Source organism: Nycticebus coucang, chromosome 5, assembly GCF_027406575.1.
Source record: "Nycticebus coucang isolate mNycCou1 chromosome 5, mNycCou1.pri, whole genome shotgun sequence".
Lineage (NCBI taxonomy): Eukaryota > Metazoa > Chordata > Mammalia > Primates > Lorisidae > Nycticebus > Nycticebus coucang.
Window position 1 is genome coordinate 37,385,547 of NC_069784.1, and position 21,476 is coordinate 37,407,022.

At 40.0% G+C, this 21,476-nt stretch overlaps 1 protein-coding gene across 5 annotated transcripts in view; it reads left to right on the top strand.

Moving 5' to 3' along the window:
* NTNG1 (netrin G1) overlaps nt 1–21,476 on the top strand; it is a 351,684-nt gene that overhangs the window by 253,717 nt on the left and 76,491 nt on the right. For all 5 annotated transcript variants that reach the window (XM_053592302.1, XM_053592299.1, XM_053592300.1 and 2 more), the window contains exon 4: nt 4,674–4,846. In XM_053592302.1, coding sequence (XP_053448277.1) covers nt 4,674–4,846 — 173 coding nt within the window. The remainder of the gene's footprint in view (nt 1–4,673; nt 4,847–21,476) is intronic.

Below are 21,476 nucleotides of genomic sequence, written 5' to 3' on the forward strand. Positions count from 1 at the left end.
CAGATTTTAGTCTCTGATTGGAATGAGGGAAGTGAGGATAAACTGGGCCATGGAAAATGGAAAGGAACCATTTACAGACACAGACCAATGTCCTGGAGCCTCAGCATCCGCTTCCGATGCTCAGCCCCAGCACAGCTGTTGTCATAATGACTAAGGAGAGACAGCCCAAACCCTGAGCTAGGTTACCGGATTTCTACTGGGGCAGTCAGAGTTTTAGCCAGTGCTCACACAATGCTCCCCTAAACTTCAGCTGAACCGGGGTCGCTGTCCTTGCATGAGGAGTTAAAGCTGAAAGATACACATTCCAGAATAATTATGCTACATAAATTCTTTCTTTTTCCTCTCCACTAAGCTGTGTTCTTTTCCTGGGTCTTCCAGGCATGGATCTTTTAGGATGCTCTCGTTTTATGTTTCAGTCACCTGGCAACTCCTCTGGAGTTTAAATTAAATCAAATTGGGTTTACAACATCTCACAAATTTTATAGAGTTGTTAGGAAAAGCAATGATGAGGGCCTGTGGCAGTTTCAGCACGCATCATAGAGTGTTTGATTTAGTGCAATGTCTATTAATTCTCTATCTTTGTTTTAGAGATAGAGACACAGTATGTGTCTACTTTTATGCTAGACATAGTAGAACATGCACATGAAGTTCCTGCTTTCGGGAAGTTACTTGTTTATTACTCGTTTGTTTAATTATCAAATATATTTTGAGCACTTATGTGCTGAGCACCTTGTCAAGTGCTGGTGATGTTACAAACATGATTGCTGCCTCCTCTAGTGAGGGTAACAGAAAATCAACAATTAAAATACAGAAATCTACACCTGCAACAGAGATAGCATGAGTTTTAGTACAAAATTAGCCTTGCCTCATGTCATAGGAGCACCTAGGAAAGGCATCCGGTGGGTCAGAAAAGCATTCGGATGGTTAATCAGCAGATGTTTTCTGAATATCAATTGGAAGTGAATATCAAAGTTAGCAGTTGAAGGGAAGAATTACTCAGATAAAGGAGGGAGGAGAGTAGAATGCTATGAGCAGAAGAAATAGCTTATAAGATTCCCTGAAGGCAAAGGTTGAAGCACAAAGCGTTAAGAGCGGGGCGCACAAAGCGTTAAGAGCGGGGCAAACGAAGCTGGAAAAGGAACAAGACCTGCCTTGCTAAGGCACTTGCAAGCTACGTTTCAGCTTGGCCTCCGTCCTCAGAATAATGGGAATAATTATGATGGTTCTAAGCCAGGAGTGTAAAAGGTAGATTGTTTTCACTATTGCGCTGAACCTGCCTCAGAGAGGGACAGAGCTGGAACACCAAAGTCTGTTTAGAAGTGATTCTAATAGACCAGGGTCAAAGGTGATGATGATCTCAACTAAGGATGTGATCATGGTGATCATAGTGTGAATCTGAGAGATAACCAAGGAAGAGGATTCTGAGGACTTGGTGAGAGACTAAGTAACACGGATTAGATGTGGTAGGAGACAGAGAGGAAAGAATCATTCTCAGCCAACTGCATGGAAGGTAGCACAATTCACTGAGGTAGAAAACACAGAAGGAGTGAGGGAGGAGGGAAAGCCGAGAATTCAGCCCTGGGCATGTTGCTTTTGATGTGTCCAGGAGGCTTTTTGATGAATAAATCTGAAGCCCGGGAGGGAGATCCGGGATGGAGGTACAGATCCCAGACTTACGCAGCCGTTGACCAGATATTCCTCACTACTGTGAGGGGAGGGAGTTCCATGCATAACAGACAATCTCCAAATCCCCCAAAATGTTTTCAGGTTTTTGAGCTTATTTTGTATGTGTTTATTGGGGGAGGAGGAGCTAATACAAACTTGCCTTGAAAGGCCAATAGCTCTGTAAGAAGTCAAGGACCACAGAGAGAAACTGAAGTGGGTCCAGGGAGAGTGTCTCAACTGTTCTGGGTCAAAAATCAGACAACAGAACAGATGAAAAGCAAGCAGGACAGGGGCCTGAAAATGAACTTAAGTATCTAGCAAGAATAAGTGTCAGGGGAAAGGGAGTGGTTCCGAATCAAGATCTCTAAGAGGTCAAGTGAGGCAAGGGAAAGTGTCCTCTAGATTTTCCATGAGGAGGTCATGGTGATCTTAGCAAGAGAGGCTGTGGTCAATTGCAAAGAGTGAGTGATGGGGAAATATGGAGATGGCAAGTGTAGGAAACTCAGGAATGGAAACGAGAGTGCTAAGGAGGTGTCTGCAGAAGAAGACCAGGTGCAAGGTAGAAGATAGGAGAGACTGCCACATGAATCCAAAATTGGAAAGCACCACAAGCCTTAAATAACAATTAACCACACCAAACCCACAGAAGCATTTAAGAAAGTCAGAAAAGTAGAGCTCAGAGTATCTAGTGGTCAGAACAGATTCTAGGGAAGGACTCGAGGTAAGCCCTGAATGTGCTCAGAATAGAATCCAAGGAAGGAATCAGGTTGAGCCCTGAATGTGGTCAGAATAGATTCCAGGGAAGGAATCGAGTTGAGCCCTGCATGATTGATAAGCTTTTGGACTGGTGAGAATGATCCATTAATTGGAAGAAATCAGAGAAAAATGAGACTAAACATTCATCTATTCTCCTTTTACCTCTTTTTGTTATTTAAAGAACATTTTCTCTGCTAATATAATACCTTTACAGTGGAAATTGCCTGTAACAAGTATGAAAGTATTACCAGGCACAAGCTACAGAACCCAATTTACAATTACTATTGTGCTCCCAGTCTTCACACATGAAGTTGGCATATCCTTTGGGGTCACAGTGTTCATTTCCTCATTTGGAATTTTTAACACCAAATACGGTGCTAAATCAATATAAGCTGGTGCTTCTATCACTAGGGTTTCAAACATTTTCCTATATATAAACACATCCATAAATATAGGTGCTAATGTTAGAAGGAGAGAGATCTTTTAATAAGCAACCTAGCATAAGTAATTCCTAGCATGTGGGAGGCTCTTATAGAACCAAGTTCATAATTAAACACTGTCGATTTGACTGAATTAGTTTTCTCTTATCTTGTTAAGAGAATGTACAAATGTTAATTTTCAAAGATGACATTTACATGTTTCAGTTGAACAGGTATTGTTTAAATAGTAGCCTTCCAGCTGATTGTAAGTATGCAGAAGGCAGAGAGTAGCTAAAAGTCCTATATGTGTAGTAGACGCCTATGGAATCTGAGGCTTGGATTCCCTGGAGAGTTTAGAGTAGATGGCCATTGCTTTAGAGGCTACACCTTTGAGTCAGAAGAAATCCCAGTATCTTCCAGTACGAGTCTTAGCCATTTGTTTTCCTCCTTATTGTAAGTATGGCTGAGTGTTCCAAACAGATCATCAATGCCCAAAAGAGAAACCTAGCCGTTGGTATACAGACATCAGAGAAACCATCATCACTTGGTAAAGAATCTCATTTTCCTACCTAAAAAAGAGTATTCTGTTATTTTTCCCAGTTCCTGATGTCAGCTCCAAAAGCAAATAAAATAGAATAAAACAAAAGACAAGATTTCTTTGTCTTTGTGAAACTTGAATTTCTATATTTTTGCCCGAGTTCCTGGCAGAGACCAGTTTGCTTTAACACACACGCACGTTCCCGCACCTTTTCAGGTTCCGACTCGGACCTGTCTTGGTTCTTTATCTGAGTACCCAGGTAACCTCCTGTGGATGGACACGTGTCTCCTCACATGTTATTCTGACCTCAAGTCATGGTCATTCTGTCAACTTAGGTCTTACTTTCCAGAGGATGTGATCCAACCTTGGTGTGCTGCAGTTTATAACCTGCTGCCTCAACAAATAACAAGTTGGCCTTTGCAATTGTATAGTCAAAACTTCGGCTATGGGGATGCATTTTTGTGGAAATTGCACATTCTGTCGTTACCGCTCATATATCACGGCTTTATTCACAGGCAGCAGAGGCGAGGACTTTGCTAATGACTTCAAACCCCTGCCCCACAAAGGGCCTTTTTTAATTATTATTTTGTATGATTCTAAGCATCTTTTATTAAAATAGTTTGGCCTGTTTCTGAGAAACCTTTGTGAGTATCTGATTTTCAGTGAGTGATGTATCTGAGGATTACTGTCTCACCTCTCAGGTCAGACGGAGGCCTTAGTGGAAAACCTCTTCCGATCTGAGGAAATGTTATTTCAGAGCTGAAAATGAGAACATTTGAGTATAACCTCTTGAGTTTATGAGAATGAGTCTCGATAGTAAATTGTCTTAATGGTTATCATTCTTTTTAAACAAATAATTGCCCTAATGATTTAAAGAAAAAGGAAGATAACGTTGTCTTTTTAAGCCCAGAGGAAACCCACATGAAATTGTCATAGATTTAATGACATCACAGAAAAACCTCTCACAGAGGCAGTATTTTGGATACCCGTTGAAACCCTTGATTTCGGAGCAGCGTTGTTTTCTGGGAGCTTCAGGCCCCCACTAAACCAGTAGTTTTTCTCAAAGCACAGTGTGAGGACAGACTGCATCGTAATGACCCCCACCCCCACTAGGCACCTAGTGAAAAGATCCTGAAGCTGGGGCTGCAAATCTACATTTGACCAGACACCCCTGTGTATCACTAACACCCTGCACGGTTTGAGAGCCACAACCCTACGAGTCAGACCAGGAAGGGCTCAGTGGTCACTAAAACTAACTCGACTGATCATGAACTCTTTGTCTCTCCTCTGCCCAGGTGCAAGTGTAATCTCCATGCCACTGTGTGTGTGTATGACAACAGCAAATTGACATGTGAATGTGAGCACAACACTACAGGTCCAGACTGTGGGAAATGCAAGAAGAATTATCAGGGCCGACCTTGGAGTCCAGGCTCGTATCTCCCCATCCCCAAAGGCACTGCAAATACCTGTGAGTAACTCTGCTCGGTAACACCGTATTTATTCTGTGCACCATGAGCTGACACTCGCTCTGCATTTCACTTGCAATGTGATTTTTACCCCTCTTGCCAGTTGTTTCATTCCCGTTCAAACCAAACCTACAGTTTGAGTCCCCATTTTGCCCCTGAGAAGCATGTTTTAGCACCTTGATCATGTGTTAAATTCAGTCTCCTAACATTCACGTTAAGCGTGTTGGGAAATCATTCTTGAAATCATAGAAGCAACTTTTTCTAAGTAGATGAGATAGGGATGATTGTAGTTTTCCCTACCCCAAGTTAATTTGCTATTAAAATAGGCCTTGAAAAACTCAACTCCAATTAATTTCAGCCATAAGGAACTTTCAAAACATTCTTTGAATGTTTTCAATTCCATTTTCCATACTGGAGAAACCAGAAGATGTTTCCCTCTCCAGTTTTAGCTAGACCTTAGCTTTTCCCAGTAAAATAATTGGCTTTTTTTCCAAACTTCAGCAGTAGAGGCAGGCCTGCGATGAATCCTGTGAGTAGAGGTCTCTCTCAGGTAAAGAACGTGCTGCAGGCCCGTGGTATCACATTCAGAAGGACTTTAGTGAGCGTGTGAAAGAGCGCAGCCATTAACTATGTTTATAGAAACCCACTGAGACACCCCATTCCCATCATGCACATCTCTGATTATTCCTAGGAAAATAGGCTCTGACCTACTCAAAGAAACAAAATGATTATTTCCTAAATAATTTGCCCCATTCTATGGATATAGACCAATGAGCCATCTGCAAAAGCCCAAAGTTTGCCCTCTTTAAAAAGTAGAGAAAGGAAAAGATTAGAATATACCCATTCAGCGAGAACTAAGGGGGGCTGCAGGACCGTGAGTTAAGGAGAATGAGACTTCGGACTCCACCAACTCCATGCAAGGCTAAGAATGTTATCAGGCTCTTCAAAGAAGCAGCTGTGAGAAACCAAACCTAAAACTGCATATCACAGGGACCAGGACCTTATCAACTTAAATGTAGGCGTAATGGGGCCAGGTAACAAGCCGCGAAGTGCACGGGCGTGAAATTATGATAGAGTTTCTATGAAGCAGGGGGAAAGAAATCCTTCAAAAGGTTAAAAAAAATTACATCTTTGTAAGAGTATTCAATTTCTTTCTGTGTTAAAGAAAAAAACCTACTTCTTGCTCCTAAAATTAATACATTAAAGTTCTGTTGAGCAGAAATGTTGATTTTTGGGGATGATTTTATTAATTGTCAAGGGCCAGAGATTCACGAATTCAAAGGGATCTTTGAGGGTTATTGTTGCAATACCCTATGGCTGGCTACCTAAAATCTCCTGTGACCACCATTGTCAAATTTAGTTTAAAGCTTTTCCAAAGGGAAAATGGTCCAGATTTCTTTTTCAGTTGTCTATTGCTTCCTTAGTGGGACAGGCTGGAAGAGAAGGAAGTTTACAAATGCCTGGCTGGCATTCTGGCTCATCCTTGGGCAGGCCAGCTTACCCAGGCCACCTCAGAGGCAGCTGGGGTAAGCCGTTATTCAAGCCATCAGCTTCTGTTCTAACATGACCCCATTCTTCAACCCAGAATCGTGCTGAAAAGTCTTTGTTCTTTGTGGGACATTCTTCATGGAGACGACTGTCTCATTTCAGCCAACATGTCTCACTAATATGTATTACAAGTAATATGTATGTACAAGAATACATATTAGTGTATTCTCCATGGAAATGACTGACATATCCCTAACTTTTTACATATTGAGGATCACCAAGTCACTGGTGACTGGTCCAAGGAACAAAATCTCTTTCAATTTTCCTTGCAGATCCAATTGTCCATCTATTCCTTAGTTTTTACTGGCTTTCTCTAGACTTTTTTGGCCTTTTCCTCATGCCTGTTAAAATAAGAAGGTGACAGATGGACCCAGTGGCCAAGGGAGTTCAATCCAATGTTTCAGTATGGCAGATATTAGAAGAAAGATTTCAAAAATTATCTACAGCCACCCAGCCTTGCAATGGAAAAGTCTTGCAGGGGAAAGAACCCCTTCTACTAAATCTCTGACACATTATAGTATGCTCTAAGACATCTCTGGAGGGAAGTGAGCAATGTAGCAATGTGTAGCAATGTGTAGCTTCGTGCACATGTTGCAGGATCAAATCCCAGTTCCTCCAGTCACTAGTTGTGTGACCTTGAGGAAGTAAGCTAACCTTCCCAACACTGCTTCCCATCTGCAATATGAGAATAATAACAGCTCTTACCTCGCAGGGATTTTTGAGAGGATTGACTGTGCTAATTCATGTCATGTGTTTGGCATAACACCTGTCACAAAATAAGTGTTCAAAATTTTATTTTGAGGATATTTTATAAGACAGTCTGATCCACGGTTAGACTGTTTTATGCAGAATAAAAGATATTTCTTAACCTGGATGTGGAGTGTCTCCTAATTTCTAACCATTTTTTTTTCTTTTTAAGTAGTAAAAGCTCTGTATAGGCCCCAGTTTTATTTCTTCTCCAAATTAACCATCAGCAACTTTATTTTTCATGTGATAATGTTTTCATGCCTCCTACCTGCTTCCCTCTCCTGGAAGTCCTCTAATTCATTGGTGTGGTATTTCAAGCCAAGCACACACTTTCAGCACTTTTGTAATTCTTATTTCATATTGATTTTTCCTTGCACAAAGAAATACATACACACACACAGTCACTCACAGGACTCTAGTTAGTACATTAAAAGTTAGTTATCAGAAGGAGACTTTACATCTTCCGTGGTTATCTAGATGGAGTTGAAACACATTCTTCTTAGTACAAAGTATCACAAGAATGGAAAAATAAGTATTCAGTATAGTCAGTACTAATATGAAACCAATATATAAACAACTACATGTCCACACAAAAGAGAAACAAGTATATTCTAGTGAGGGAGAGGAGGGGGAGGGAGGAGGGAGGAGGTCTGGCGGGATCTCAACTAATGTGCACAAGGTGAAGGTGTTCAGCAGGCCCCCTGGGTGAAGGGCTCAACTACAACTGAACTTTACCTTACAAACGAAAACAATGTTACCTAAGCATTTGTACCCTCATATTAATCTGAAATTGAAAAAGAAGAAGTCAGTTATCAAAGAGGGACAGTGAGGATATATCATATCCTAATGTAAAAGTACCAAACCTAATTATTAGAACAGGAAGAGCTGCAACCTCTGGTCCTTCCACATCTACCCTCAGGAGCTGGGAAATGCCTCTTGGGTTGGATAATCATGACATTTAGCAGATGCTCGAGCTGCCAGGATGATCAGTTTCTCCCCATCTGCACAAATTTTAGCAAGAGAACAGGAGGCCTTCATTATAATAGGAAATTATAGCATCTCCCTCTGAAGACACTCTGTCCACCATGCAGGGACACCCTGGGTAGGATATTGCTGGGAGTCACCTGCATCCAGAGCAACTCGAGGACACTTCTGGATGAAATACGCACATCCAAGAAAGAAGGGCAGAGAGGGCCAACCTTCAGTCTTTGAGATGCACTGCATTTCCCCGTACTTTTTTTGTTACAATACACTTGGTAGAGGCAAACGTAATAACGTTTGTGATATTTTTATTCACATGCTTTTATTCAAGAGTCAGCATGTTTTTCTTGGTCTTTTAAAGCCAATGTATTTGTGTCAGAAATCTTTTTTCTCACAAAGCTTATGTTTTGTAGAAAAGACATCTTGCTTCTTCTCCCTGTCCATCTTTGTTTTATTTTTGATAGAGTTCTATTTTGAATGTCCTTAGGATTTCATTCCTGTCTTCTATGTAACAGCGACTCTGCCCGACTTTGTGCTTAATTGTGGTTCTCTTGACTCCCATGGTCTGGCTTATGAATAAAAGTATTAAGTCACACTCTTTAAACTCTGATCCCTACAAAATAACACATATTATCTTTCCACATACAGATACTAAAAACTTAGTGAACACTCCATAGGAATTGTAACTCCAGCCAACATAAAATAATATCCACATGTCTGCATATCAAACTCTGTTCTACTAACCTCGAAAGAATTCGTCTATGTTGGAATGTGTTTGGGAAATGCTATATACCACACTGATTCTTAGATAGCCACATGACGTTATTAAAAACATTTGAGAAGGTCTACAGTAAAGTAACCTATCTTACCCAATGTTTACAAGTCTTATTTATTCCATGAAATGCTTAATAACTTGCTATAAAACACTTTGGGGGCGACATGCTGGTCTAAACATTTCTTGCAGCCTAGTCATACAAAAGTCATGGAGACAGATAGGAAACTCGGCTAGTTCAGCTGTATTCAATCTTTTACTTTTCTCTTACCTACTGTCCGTGACATTATTTGTTTGTTCAGAAATACAACTTGAATTGTCCACACAATAGCTAGGGCTCCTCTGAGTGATGAGTCTTCTATTATTTTCTCTGCTATTCAATTTGCATTGACCAATTTATGTTTTCCCAGGTGTACACAGCTGGGCGTCCTTATCCAGACAGTTTTCTAAGTGCTTTACACATACTAGTTCATTCTAAACTCACAACAGTCTTATAAGGTAGATTCTGCTATGTTTATTTTACGTACATAGAATCTTATGATTACAAAGAAAAAATATCTTGTTTAAGGTGTGCGGAGCTAGCAGGCATGAGAGGGAGGATTTGAATGTAGGTGTAACTTGACTGTAAGGAATACACGTTGCATCACATGTATTACACTTGACTGACTGTCTCAGTTCTCCGTGGAGAGTTAGGCTCCAATTTCATGTCTGTCTGAACAAGTCCATTTTCTCTAAACCTGCCCTCTTCCTAGATTTCTGCTTCTTGTTTCCTGGCCTTTAAGGACTCCTCTTCTTTTCTCTTTAAATCTACATGTTCTTCACCCCTGCCTATGTTCTCAACCTACATGTTTTCCTTGACATTCAAATCTATTCTTGTGATTTTCCTTCTTAGAATTATCAATTTAATGGTAATCAACCAATTCTGGCTTCAATCTTTCTAATGAATCTAGACAGATTTTTTCAGCTGTCTGTAAAGATCTCAAAGTCAAGATGTCAGATACTAAATTCATTTCTTTTCCCCAAAGCACCTTTCTTGTCACTCTCTGTTGAAATTCTGCTCATTTTTCAAGACTACTCCTCAAGACCAACCCCTCAGTGAAGCCTACCTAGACTCTCCTGTGCAAAATCAGTTACTCTCCTCTGTCCAGAATCTTGACAATGCACATAGACTTGCCATTAGTAGACTATCTACAACCAAAGTTATAATGATAATGACAGCTACCATTTGTTAAGTTTACCATAGGTTTTTACATTTCATGAAAGACATTTATGTGCTTCATTGGCTTAAATCCTCACAACATCCCAGTGAGGTGTGTGCTATTACTCTCCCCCTTTTGCAGACAAGGAAATGTAGGCCCAGAAACATTAAGTTGTCCAAAGGCCCCACAACTAATGTGTAATAGACTAAGATTTAAACTCATGCCTGCCTGATCACATGAACAAAAATAAGAGCAATTTAGATGCAGGACCATGTTTTATTCTTGGTCTTTATTTGCGTTTGTAGAATTGTTTTTTTTTTTATAACAAGTTTTTTATTATTATTATTATTATTGGAGATTCATTGAGGGTACAATAAGCCAAGTTACGCTGATTGCATTTGTTAGGTAAAGTCCCTTTTGCAATTATGTCTTGCCCCAAGAAGGTGTGTCACACACCAAGGCCCCACCCCACTCCCTCCTTCCCTCTCTCTGCTCTTCCTTTCCCCACCCCGCCCTCCTTCTTTCTCTCTCTGCTCTCCACTTCCCCTACTCCCACGATGACCTTAATTGTCATTAATTGTCCTCATATAAAAATCGAGTACATAGGATTCATGCTTCTCCACTCTTGTGATATTTTACTAAGAATAATGTCTTCCACTTCCATCCAGGTTAATACGAAAGATGTAAAGGCTCCATTTTTTTTAATGGCTGAATAGTATTCCATGGTGTACATATACCACAATTTGTTAATCCATTCCTGGGTTGGTGGGCATTTAGGCTGTTTCCACATTTTGGCGATTGTAAATTGAGCTGCAATAAACAGTCTAGTACAAGTGTCCTTATGATAAAAGGATTTCTTTCCTTCTGGGTAGATGCCCAGTAATGGGATTGCAGGATCAAATGGGAGGTCTAGGTTGAGTGCTTTGAGGTTTCTCCATACTTCCTTCCAGAAAGGTTGTACTAGTTTGCAGTCCCACCAGCAGTGTAAAAGTGTTCCCTTCTCTCCACATCCATGCCAGCATCTGCAGTTTTGAGATTTTGTGATGTGGGCCATTCTCACTGGGGTTAGATGGTATCTCAGGGTGGTTTTGATTTGCATTTCTCTAATAGATAGGGATGATGAACATTTTTTCATATGTTTGTTTGCCATTCATCTGTCTTCTTTAGAGAAGGTTCTATTCATTTCTCTTGCACATTCATATATGGGATTGTTGGCTTTTTTCATGAGGATTAATTTGAGTTCTCTATAGATCCTAGTTATCAAGCTTTTGTCTGATTGAAAATATGCAAATATCCTTTCCCATTGTGTAGGTTGTCTATTTGCTTTGGTTGTTGTCTCCTTAGCTGTACAGAAGCTTTTCAGTTTAATGAAGTCCCATTTGTTTATTTTTGTTGTTGCAATTGCCATGGCAGTCTTCTTCATGAAGTCTTTCCCCAGGCCAATATCTTCCATTGTTTTTCCTATGCTTTCTTTGAGGATTTTTATTGTTTCATGCCTTAAATTTAAGTCCTTTATCCATCTTGAATCAATTTTTGTGAGTGGGGAAAAGTGTGGGTCCAGTTTCAGTCTTTTCATGTGAATTTCCAGTTCTCCCAGCACCATTTATTGAATAGGGAGTCTTTCCCCCAAAGTATGTTCTTCTTTGTTTATCAAAGATGTTAGTTTCATTTCCTGGTTTTCTACTCAATTCCATGTGTCTATGTCTCTATTTTTGTGCCAGTACCATGTTGTCTTGACCACTATGGCTTTGTAGTACAGCCTAAAATCTGATGCCCCCAGCTTTATTTTTGTTACTAAGAGCTCCCTTAGCTATACGGGGTTTTTTCTGGTTCCATACAAAACACAGAATCATTTTTTCCAAACCTGGAAAGTACAATGTTGGTATTTTAATAGGAATGGCATTGAATAGGTAGATTGCTTTGGGAAGTATAAACATTTTAACAATATTGATTCTTCTCATCCATGAGCAGGGTATGTTCTTCCATTTGTTAATATCCTCTGTTATTTCCTTTCTGAGGATTTCATAATTTTCTTTATAGAGGTCCTTCACCTCCTTCGTTAGGCATATTCCTAGGTATTTCATTTTCTTTGAAACTATGGTGAAGGGAGTTGTGTCCTTAATTAGCTTCTCATCTTGACTGTTATTGGTGTATACAAAGGCTACTGACTTGTGGACATTGATTTTATATCCTGAAACATTACTGTATTTTTTGATGACTTCTACGAGTCTTGTGATTGAGTCTTTGGGATTCTCTAAGTATAAGACCATGTCGTCATCAAAGAGGGAGAGTTTGACCTCCTCTGTTCCCATTTGGATTCCCTTTATTTCCTTGTCTTGCCTAATTGTACTGGCTAGAACTTCCAGCACTATGTTGAATAGTAAAGGTGATAGAGGACAACCTTGTCTGGTTCCAGTTCTAAGAGGAAAAGCTTTCAGTTTTACTCCATTCAATAAAATATTAGCTGTCATAGATAGCTTCACTCAGTTTTAGAAATGTGCCACCTATGCCTATACTCTACAGTGTTCTAATTAGAAAAGGATGCTGGATTTTATCAAATGCTTTTTCTGCATCTATTGAGAGGATCATGTGATCTTTATTTTTGCCTCTGTTAATACGGTGGATAACGTTTATGGACTTGCGTTTGTTAAACCAGCCTTGCATCCTTGGGATGAAACTTACTTCATGATGATGGATGACTTTTTGGATGACAAGCTGTAATCTATTGGGTGGGATTTTGTTGAGAATTTTCGGATCTATATTCAAGACTGAAATTGTCTGAAATTCTCCTTTTTGGTTGGGTCTTTGGTGATGTTTGCTTCCTAGAATGTGTTGAGGAAGATTCCTTCCTCCTTGACTTTTTGGAATAATTTCTGCAGTACAGGAATAAGCTCTTCCTTGAAGGTTTGATAGAATTCTGGTGTGAAGCCATCTGGACCAGGGCATTTTTTGGTTGGAAGCTTTTTTATTGTTTCTTTAATCTCAGTGCTTGAAATTGGTCTGTTCAGGAGCTCTATTTCTTCCTGGCTAAGTCTAGGGAGAGGGTGTGATTCCCAATATTGATCCATTTCCTTCACATTGTCAAATTTCTGGGCATAGAGTTTCCAGTAGTATTCAGAGATGATCTGTTGTATCTCTGTGGGATCAGTTGTTATTTCCCCTTTATCATTTCTGATCGAGGTTACTAGAGATTTTACTTTTCTATTTCTAGTTAGTCTGGCCAATGGTTTATCTATTTTATTTATTTTTTCAAAAACCCAACTCCTTGTTTCATTAATTGTCTGAATGATCATTTGTTTTCAAGTTCATTGATCTCTGATTTGATTTTGGATATTTCTTTTCTTCTACTGGGTTTAGGCTTAGATTGTTCTTCTTTTTCCAATTCCATAAGATGGCTTGTAAGTTTGTTGATGCACTCTTTTTCTGTTTTTTGAATGTAGGCATCTAAAGTGATACATTTTCCTCTCAAAATTGCTTTTGCAGTATCCCGCAGGTTTTGGTAACTTGTGTCTTCATTGTTGTTATGCTCAAGGAAGTTAATGATTTCCTGTTTTATTTCTTCCTGCACCCATCTGTTATTCAACAGAAGTTCGTTTAATTTCCATGCCTTTGTGTGGGGTCGAACATTTTTGTTAGAGTTGAGTTCCACCTTTAGTGCCTTATGGTCTGAGAAGATACAAGGTAAAATTTCAATTCTTTTGATTCTGTTGATAATTGTTTTGTGTCCCAGGATATGATCAATTTTGGAGAATGTTCCATGGGGTGATGAGAAGAATGTATATTCTTTATCTTTGGGATGGAGTGTTCTATATGCATCTATCAAGCACAGTTGTTCTAGGATCTCATTTAAATCTCTAACATCTTTATTTAATTTCTGTTTAGAGGGTCTGTCCAGCTTTGTAAGAGAAGTGTTATTATGGTATTATCAGATATCATATTGCACAGACTGAGTAAGGTCTGTTTCAAGAATCTGGGAGCATTTAAATTGGGTGCATAAATATTTAGAATCGAAACATCTTCTTGTGGTATTTTTCCCTTGACCAATATAAAGTGACCATCTTTGTCTTTTTTTACTTTAGTTGGTTTAAATCAACATGTAGCTGAAAATGAGATTGCAACTCCTCTTTTCTTCTGAATTCCATTTGCCTGAAAAATTATCTTCCAACCCTTGACTTGGAGTTTTAATTTGTCTTTTGAAGCCAGGTGTGTTTCTTGCAGACAGCAAATGGGTGGCTTGTGATTTTTAATCCAGTCAGCCAATCTATGTCTCTTCAGTGGGGAATTCAAGCCATTAACATTTATTGAGATAATTGATAAGTGTGGTAGTATTCTGTTCATCTTATTTTGTGAGAGTCCATTGCTTAGTTTTATCTTTTGCATCAGTGTGGAAGTTAGGTTCTGTCCTTTAATTTCTGAGTTCTTACCTTGCTACTGATCCATTGTAATGGTCAGTGTCTAGAAGAGGTTGAAGTATTTCCTGTAGAGCTGGTCTTGTTGTGGCAAATTTGATCAATGTTTGTATATATGTAAATGATTTGATTTCTCTGTCAATTTTAAAGCTTAGCTTAGCAGGGTATAGAATTCTGGGCTGGAAATTATTCTGTTTAAATAGATTAAAGGTAGATGACCATTGTCTTCTTGCTTGGAAAGTTTCATTAGAGAAGTCTGCAGTCACTCTGATGGATTTGCCCCTGCAGGTCAACTGGCACTTAGTCCTGGCAGCTTGCAGAATCTTTTCTTTTGTCTTGACTTTAGACAGGTTCATCACAATGTGTCTTAGAGAAGCTTGGTTAGAGTTGAGGCGACCTGGGGTCCGATATCCCTTTGAAAGCAGTGTGTCAGAATCTTTGGTGATATTTGGGAAATTTTCATTTATAATATTCTCTAGTATGGCTTCCATTCCTCTGGGGCATTCTTCTTCCCCTTCTGGGATTCCTATAACTCGTATTTTGGAACGCTTCATAAAGTCCCATAATTCTGACAGTGAACATTCTGCTTTCTCTCTCTTCTTTTCTGCCTCTTTAACTATCTGAGTTATCTCAAGAACTTTGTCCTCTACCTCCAAAATTCTTTGTTCTGCATGGTCTAACCCATTGCTGATACTTTTCATTGCATCTTTAAGTTCCCTAATTGACTGATTCAGTTCCTTCAGCTCTGCTATATCCTTTCTATAGTCTTCGTATTGTTCATCTCTTATTTGATTGTTTTTGGATTTCCTTTCGGTTATTTTCCACTTTATTAGCAGTTTCCTTCATTGTTTCCATTATTTCCTTCATTGTTTTCATCATGTGTATTCTAAATTCCCCTTATGTCTTTCCTAACATCTCTTTATAAGTGGAATCCTCTACAGTAGCTATCTCTTGGTCCCTTGTAGGGGTTTCTCTGGACTGGTTCTTCATGTTGCCAGTTGTTTTCTGCTGATTCTTCCTCATGAGTGATTTATTTTATCTGTTCCCTTGCCCTAATTTTTCTTTCATTTCCTCTTGCTCTTTAAGTTCCCGTGCCTGTGGACTAAGGTTTTGATGAGTCCTTTTGGTACAGGACCAGAAGGATGAGAGGGTTTAAGAGCAAGAAGGGATAAAAGAAAGAATGAATGAAAAAAAATAGAGAAATGAGAGGGGGTGGGTAAAAGGGAATATTGACAAAAAGAAGAGAGGCACAGAAAGAGGGAGACAGGAGCAGTATAGGTGTACAGTAGGGTACTTTGACACAACCTTAAAAAAAACCCCAACCTCTGGGGGTGCTGGGTTGGGTGGTTCCCTTGAGGTCAGCAGCTCTTTGCTAACCTGATCAGACACAGTACCCCACCTCCACCAAGTAGAGAGGAAATACAAACATGCTATAAATCAAACCAAAACAAGCAAACAGAAAACTTTATCAGATAAAATTGGGTGAAAAACCAAATAATAGGGGTGGAAACACTAGCAAAAATGAAGTTCTAATTATTGAAAAAGGTAGCAATGGGAAATTGTATTTAAACTAGAAAAATTGAGAAAGAAAAGAAAAGAAAAAATCTGTATGGAAAAGGTTGAAAGTAAAAAACAAAACAACAACAACAACACAATAAACAAAAAATAAATAAACAAACAAAAAAACACAAAAACAAAGCAGTATATATATCTTGTTGAATATTTTCTGGGCAACAGGTGGTCTTCTGGGGTATGAGATGTTAATCTCAATGCTAATATGACTGGAGGCCTCCGCTGATTTCTCAAACCCCACAGGGTGGAGACCCTAAATGTCCCCTCAGCCCTCTTAAAAGACACTTTAAACTTCTAAATTTGGCTAAGCAGATGCTTTCCCAGGAAAGTGCTTGTCGCTGGGATCACTGCTGAAGTGGCTATCCACTTACCCAGTGTGCCAAAACTGGTCTCACTCTGCCCCTGAGGGTTAAGGCTGTAAGGTGGCTCAGTCCCCGCCTTTAGGCTGGTCAGTCACTAGGTTACTAGCTCCTGCCCGATCCTTGCTCTGGGACCCAGGGCAGTTCTCTCACAATGGCTTCCTGCAGCCCACAGCTGAACACTATTAACTCCATCCAGCTCAGCGGCTCAGTCTGGGGCCCTAGACAGCACCCAAAGTTCTCCGCACTCCTGATCAAGCTCTCCCCAAGGCAGTTCAACTGAGTGCCAAGTCCAACAACACCCAACAGTTCACAGGTCAGGTCTTTCCAGTTTGCAGTCTCGCTGCTGCTGTACTTACAGTTGCCGGTAGGATTAGACCGATCGAACACACACAACCACTTGCCAGTTTTCCACTGTTTCTGTCCTCCTCTTGGGGTCCAGAAGTCTCTTGCTGACTACCTGTATCCTCAATGGGATGATTATAGGCAGATCTCACCAGCCAGAGATGCCTGGAGTCTTATCTCCCCAGATTCATGGTGCCCTGTTGCAGGAAAGCTGTTACTTGGCCGCCATCTTGCTCCTCCCCCTCTGTAGAATTGTTATTTTAGCAAATGGATAGGTAGACCTAATACCCCTTTAATGTGCATATGGCCTTTCATGGATCCTGGAGTATGTAGCCTTCACAGGTCATCAGCGCTATCACAAGAGCCTCTGATCTCCTACAGGGAGAGACCATCTGAGATGTTGGAGGAAGTCCAATAGAAAAAAGACTCATTGATGCAAATGCCCTCTCCAACCACTCTGGCTGATTTTCACTGCTTGGGTGGCTTGACCACTGTCAAGCTCTGACTACCAGGCTTAGAACCCTAAATCTTTTGGGCCAGTAAGAAAAATTCTTCCTCAGGTGTGTATGACCAAGCTTGAAGGCCCAGGATATATAACCAAAATACCAAATTGCTTCTGCGCAGTCGCCAGTTTACAGTCCCTCATTTGAAGCTCATGGGAGCAGGTAGGATTCAGAATTCAACATTTTTAGGATTTTAGAAGAGTAATACAGTGCACACACATGCAACAATACTCACAGCAGAATTATTAGGCCTTACCACTCAATCAAACATTTTAATATTACTGCCACAAATATATTATTATTCTCACCAACTGGGATGAGGGAGGAGGACTATTAATAATAACCTCATATCGGTTGCATTCCAGTTTTGTCACATGGAGCACATTAGATTGTACTGCAGATATATTTGGGGAAAAAGTTCAGTTTTCACAAATTTTTTTCTTTACTTGAGAACTGGAGGTAAGAGAGCAGGACTTGCATTAAATTAAGAGACAATATGGAGTAGTAGCTATGGGCCCAAACTCTCAAACCCAGACCTTTTAGTTCAGATTTCCTTCTCAACTGACTGAGAAAATTTGGGCAAGTTAGCCCATGTATGTTTGGGTTTTGCCCATCTGTTAAGTCAGCCTGATTATTGAGTCCATAGGGTTGTCATAAAAATTAAATGAATTAAAACACAGAAGGTATTTGGACAGCACAAGGCACACAGTAAGCCACAATGAACTTAGTTGCTTTGTCATTGTATTCACACTGAGATCCAACATCTCCAAATTCTCCCCTTGGAGATAGCAGCTATGTGTGGAGATATATTGTGGCCAAATGGCTGTTTATTCATCCACAATATGAAATAACAGCTATGGTGTTCAGATTATTCAAGTCCTTATGAGCAGTGAATTCTCTTTCCTATAATTAAGTCTATGCTCAGAGCCAGATAATAATCAGAAGGTTGCTTGGTGAGCATGAGAGCAGGAAATTTAAATGACTTGAATGTTAATAACATCAGGCCGGAACTTCCTGCCATGTCCATCCTGCACCAGGTTAGCCTCCCTCTTGCCAACAGGACACAGAAGGTCTGGAAGTTTACAGGTTACCACCCTCTCTTCCCGAGACAATGCTGGGACAGCACGGCCACCAGATGTCTTGGGATGCACCTTTCAAGGCTTCCACGTTTTGATCAGCTGCGTCTTCTATTCCTCAGCTATGTTAACACGGAAAGTCAGGTTAATGTCACCTCTTTTCAAGTCTGTGACATACACTCAGGCTCTAAGCCCTGCTGCTGCTCTAACATGATGTTAGCTATCTCTGCTTGGACCATTATGAAAACTTCACAGCATACTCCTGTGAAAGCAATCTTATTTCCCTCACTTTCAAGTTCCTAGGCAATAGCTCACCACACCTCCCATCAACTGCAGTTGAACCAGGGGCTGAGGCTGGAAGGACATTGGAAGTAATTCTTGTGGCGTACCAATGAGTCTGTGGAATGTTTTCTCACTCATTACCTACCTCATCAGCTGAAAGAAGTTCTTTAGGAGTTAGGGCTCCCAATGGCTTCTGTCTGGCTATAAGAAGACCTAGTCACCTACTTGCTGGGTATTTTCAAATCATCTATCACAACAGTGATATTTTTTCCCCTCGATTTGAAGCATGCCAAATCCTTATCCCTTCTGCTTCCTTCCCGATGAAAAGTTGCTAAACCTTGCATTGATTCTTAGAAGGAGTTATGGCTTTCAGCACGGCGTTAATCTGCTTGTGAAGATCAAGGTATTTATTTTTGAGATCTTCGTGTTGATTCTTTAAGCTTAACTATGTACCCTTTTGCTGTTTACTTGGTTTGGGTGGGCAGTAAAACTTTTTTTAAAAGAAGAACAAAATACCACATTATTGCCTTAAATAATTCTGCTAGGTTCTTACCCTTCTAATTGTAGCAGAAAACCTTTAAAACAAACATTAAAATAAATTGGGGGACAGAAAGCCTGGTTGAAGAGAGAGTATCTCAAGTACCCACAAGGCTAGCTCCCTTCTCATTTGATTGGCACATGGTGGCATAATGGCCTTTGGTTTACTCAAGGTGCATGTATTTCTCTGGCTGAAGCAGTATTTCTATACCCAAAGAAGTGTTACTATTATAAACAGAGACTGTCTATTGCAGAAACTCCAGGTAAAGCTCATGCACACCTGTGATTCATTTCCTCAGCACGAGCTCAGTGCTGTCTCAGACAGAGACAGGGAATCACAGGCTCCAGTGTTGCCTATAAAGGGATTGACTTGGACACAGCACTTGTGTCTCTTTATGTCCCTTCTGGCATCTGAAATGCTTTAATAAGATTATTTCTTAAATCCCTTTCAGCTCTCAATTTTTTATCACTCTTTCTGAATTAGCTTGTCTAGTATCTTCCTTCCTTTCCTTCCTTTTCTTTTAATCTACCTAACATCTGGTTTTCTTCCCCAAGTAGTTTTGAACTTGTTACAGAGGTAGATGCAAGCTAATGAAGATTAAACTTCAGGGTCCCTCACTGGACTCCTTCTAAATTAAAAAACAAATCAATTCCATATCTGGTTTTATATTTTAATGTTATATTCTTTTTCTTAAAGGGACCTCTCAGATTTGTAGACATGGCCTAGTTAACATTCTATAAAATATGTACTTGCCCCTGGGTGGGATAAGAGAAAAGACAAATACAAATAAGCGTATCCAAATAGGAATTTGAAAGGAAAATCTGAGAAAAGGCATAGAAAGAAAATAGGCCGAACATTAAATGCTAAACAGTCTCTGCAGTTGAACATCAAGCTGAGCTCTGAGCCTCTTGGTTTCATGAAAGGAAAGCAGCAAGAGGACTGTGTTCATGACTATCAGAAAGGAGGACGTGTTCAAAGACGGCGTGTAATATTAGGATTAACAATGAGGATTAAAAGCACAATTAATATTCATTAATCTTCAGCTCTGGGAAATAGCTCAGTGGAATGTTTTATAGCAGACAAAATGATACTTTGACCCCAAAGTGATATCTTCACAATGGAAGTCATGAGGAAACAAGTAACATATTTTTGCTCAACCATTCACTGAGCAGTTCTTCTGTTATCAGGCATTGTCCGAGGCAGACAGGAGAGCTAGACAAAGAGCCCAGACATAAGAGTTTGAACCTTCAGGCATGTCAGGGAAACACAAAAACAATTAAAAACTAAGCTGATCAATCGATCAGGGAGGCCTGTACAAAGCAGAGAAGAGCAAACTCCCACCAGGGCCGTGGAGAACGGAGGGAAGAAATAACTTCCAAGCTCAGTTTCAAAGGTAGAAATATTCTTTACAGAATAGTTGCTACCTCCCAGGGAATGGTTCAAAACTGCAACCATTGCCTGGACATTTTTCTTCTGAGTCCAATCTGACTCTCATTACCGTGGCTTCTGGGCACAGTGGCTATGGAATTCAACTCACTGAATTCATTCGTTCATGTCTCACAGACCCCAAAGTCACCTCACCTTTTGTGAACTGAATTGTTGCAATTCATTTCTAAGTCGTCCCGTCTTATTTCCTTGAGTGTTTGAAGGATTTCTTGCGGCTTACCTGTCGCCTTTTCAGTGAATGGGGGTGGGTTTGCTAAATTACTAATCTGTAAGAAATCCGCAAACAAGGTATTTGGACTTTAGAATAAGAAGCATTAAGAAAAAATAACACAAAAATACACTGACAGACAGCCCTTGGTGTTCAGATATTTTCAAAGTCAAAAATCTTTATTCAAATGAGCAGTTTAAAAATCTTTTCTAAGCGACTCCCATTTTGCAGCAGTGGAATAGAAAGTGATTCATCTGGCAGCACCTCAAAAATGGTAAGCCACAAAATCAGGAAGAGTCTGAATTTTAAGCACTCGATGTTAGGTAATAGAAAACATCTTCATGAGAAAAACAGAATCTCATAATAGCCTAGCCTGGCGAGGTTTGTATACTCAGAGTGAACATTGTTCCCTCGCACTGGTATCCCCAAAGGAATGGAAAGATTTCTGCATCTTTCTGAAGAATTCAGCTACAGTACATACATACTGCATCAGTCTTGCAGGCTTGCTCTCCAATGTGTCTAGCAAACACCCAGTGAACTTTACCTTGCATTATGCATGGCCCTCTAACTCCATGTAAGTTTGAAAACACATGAAAAGTCTCCTCCTGCCATCCTAACTTCCATTCTCTTTGATGGATTACAACAGG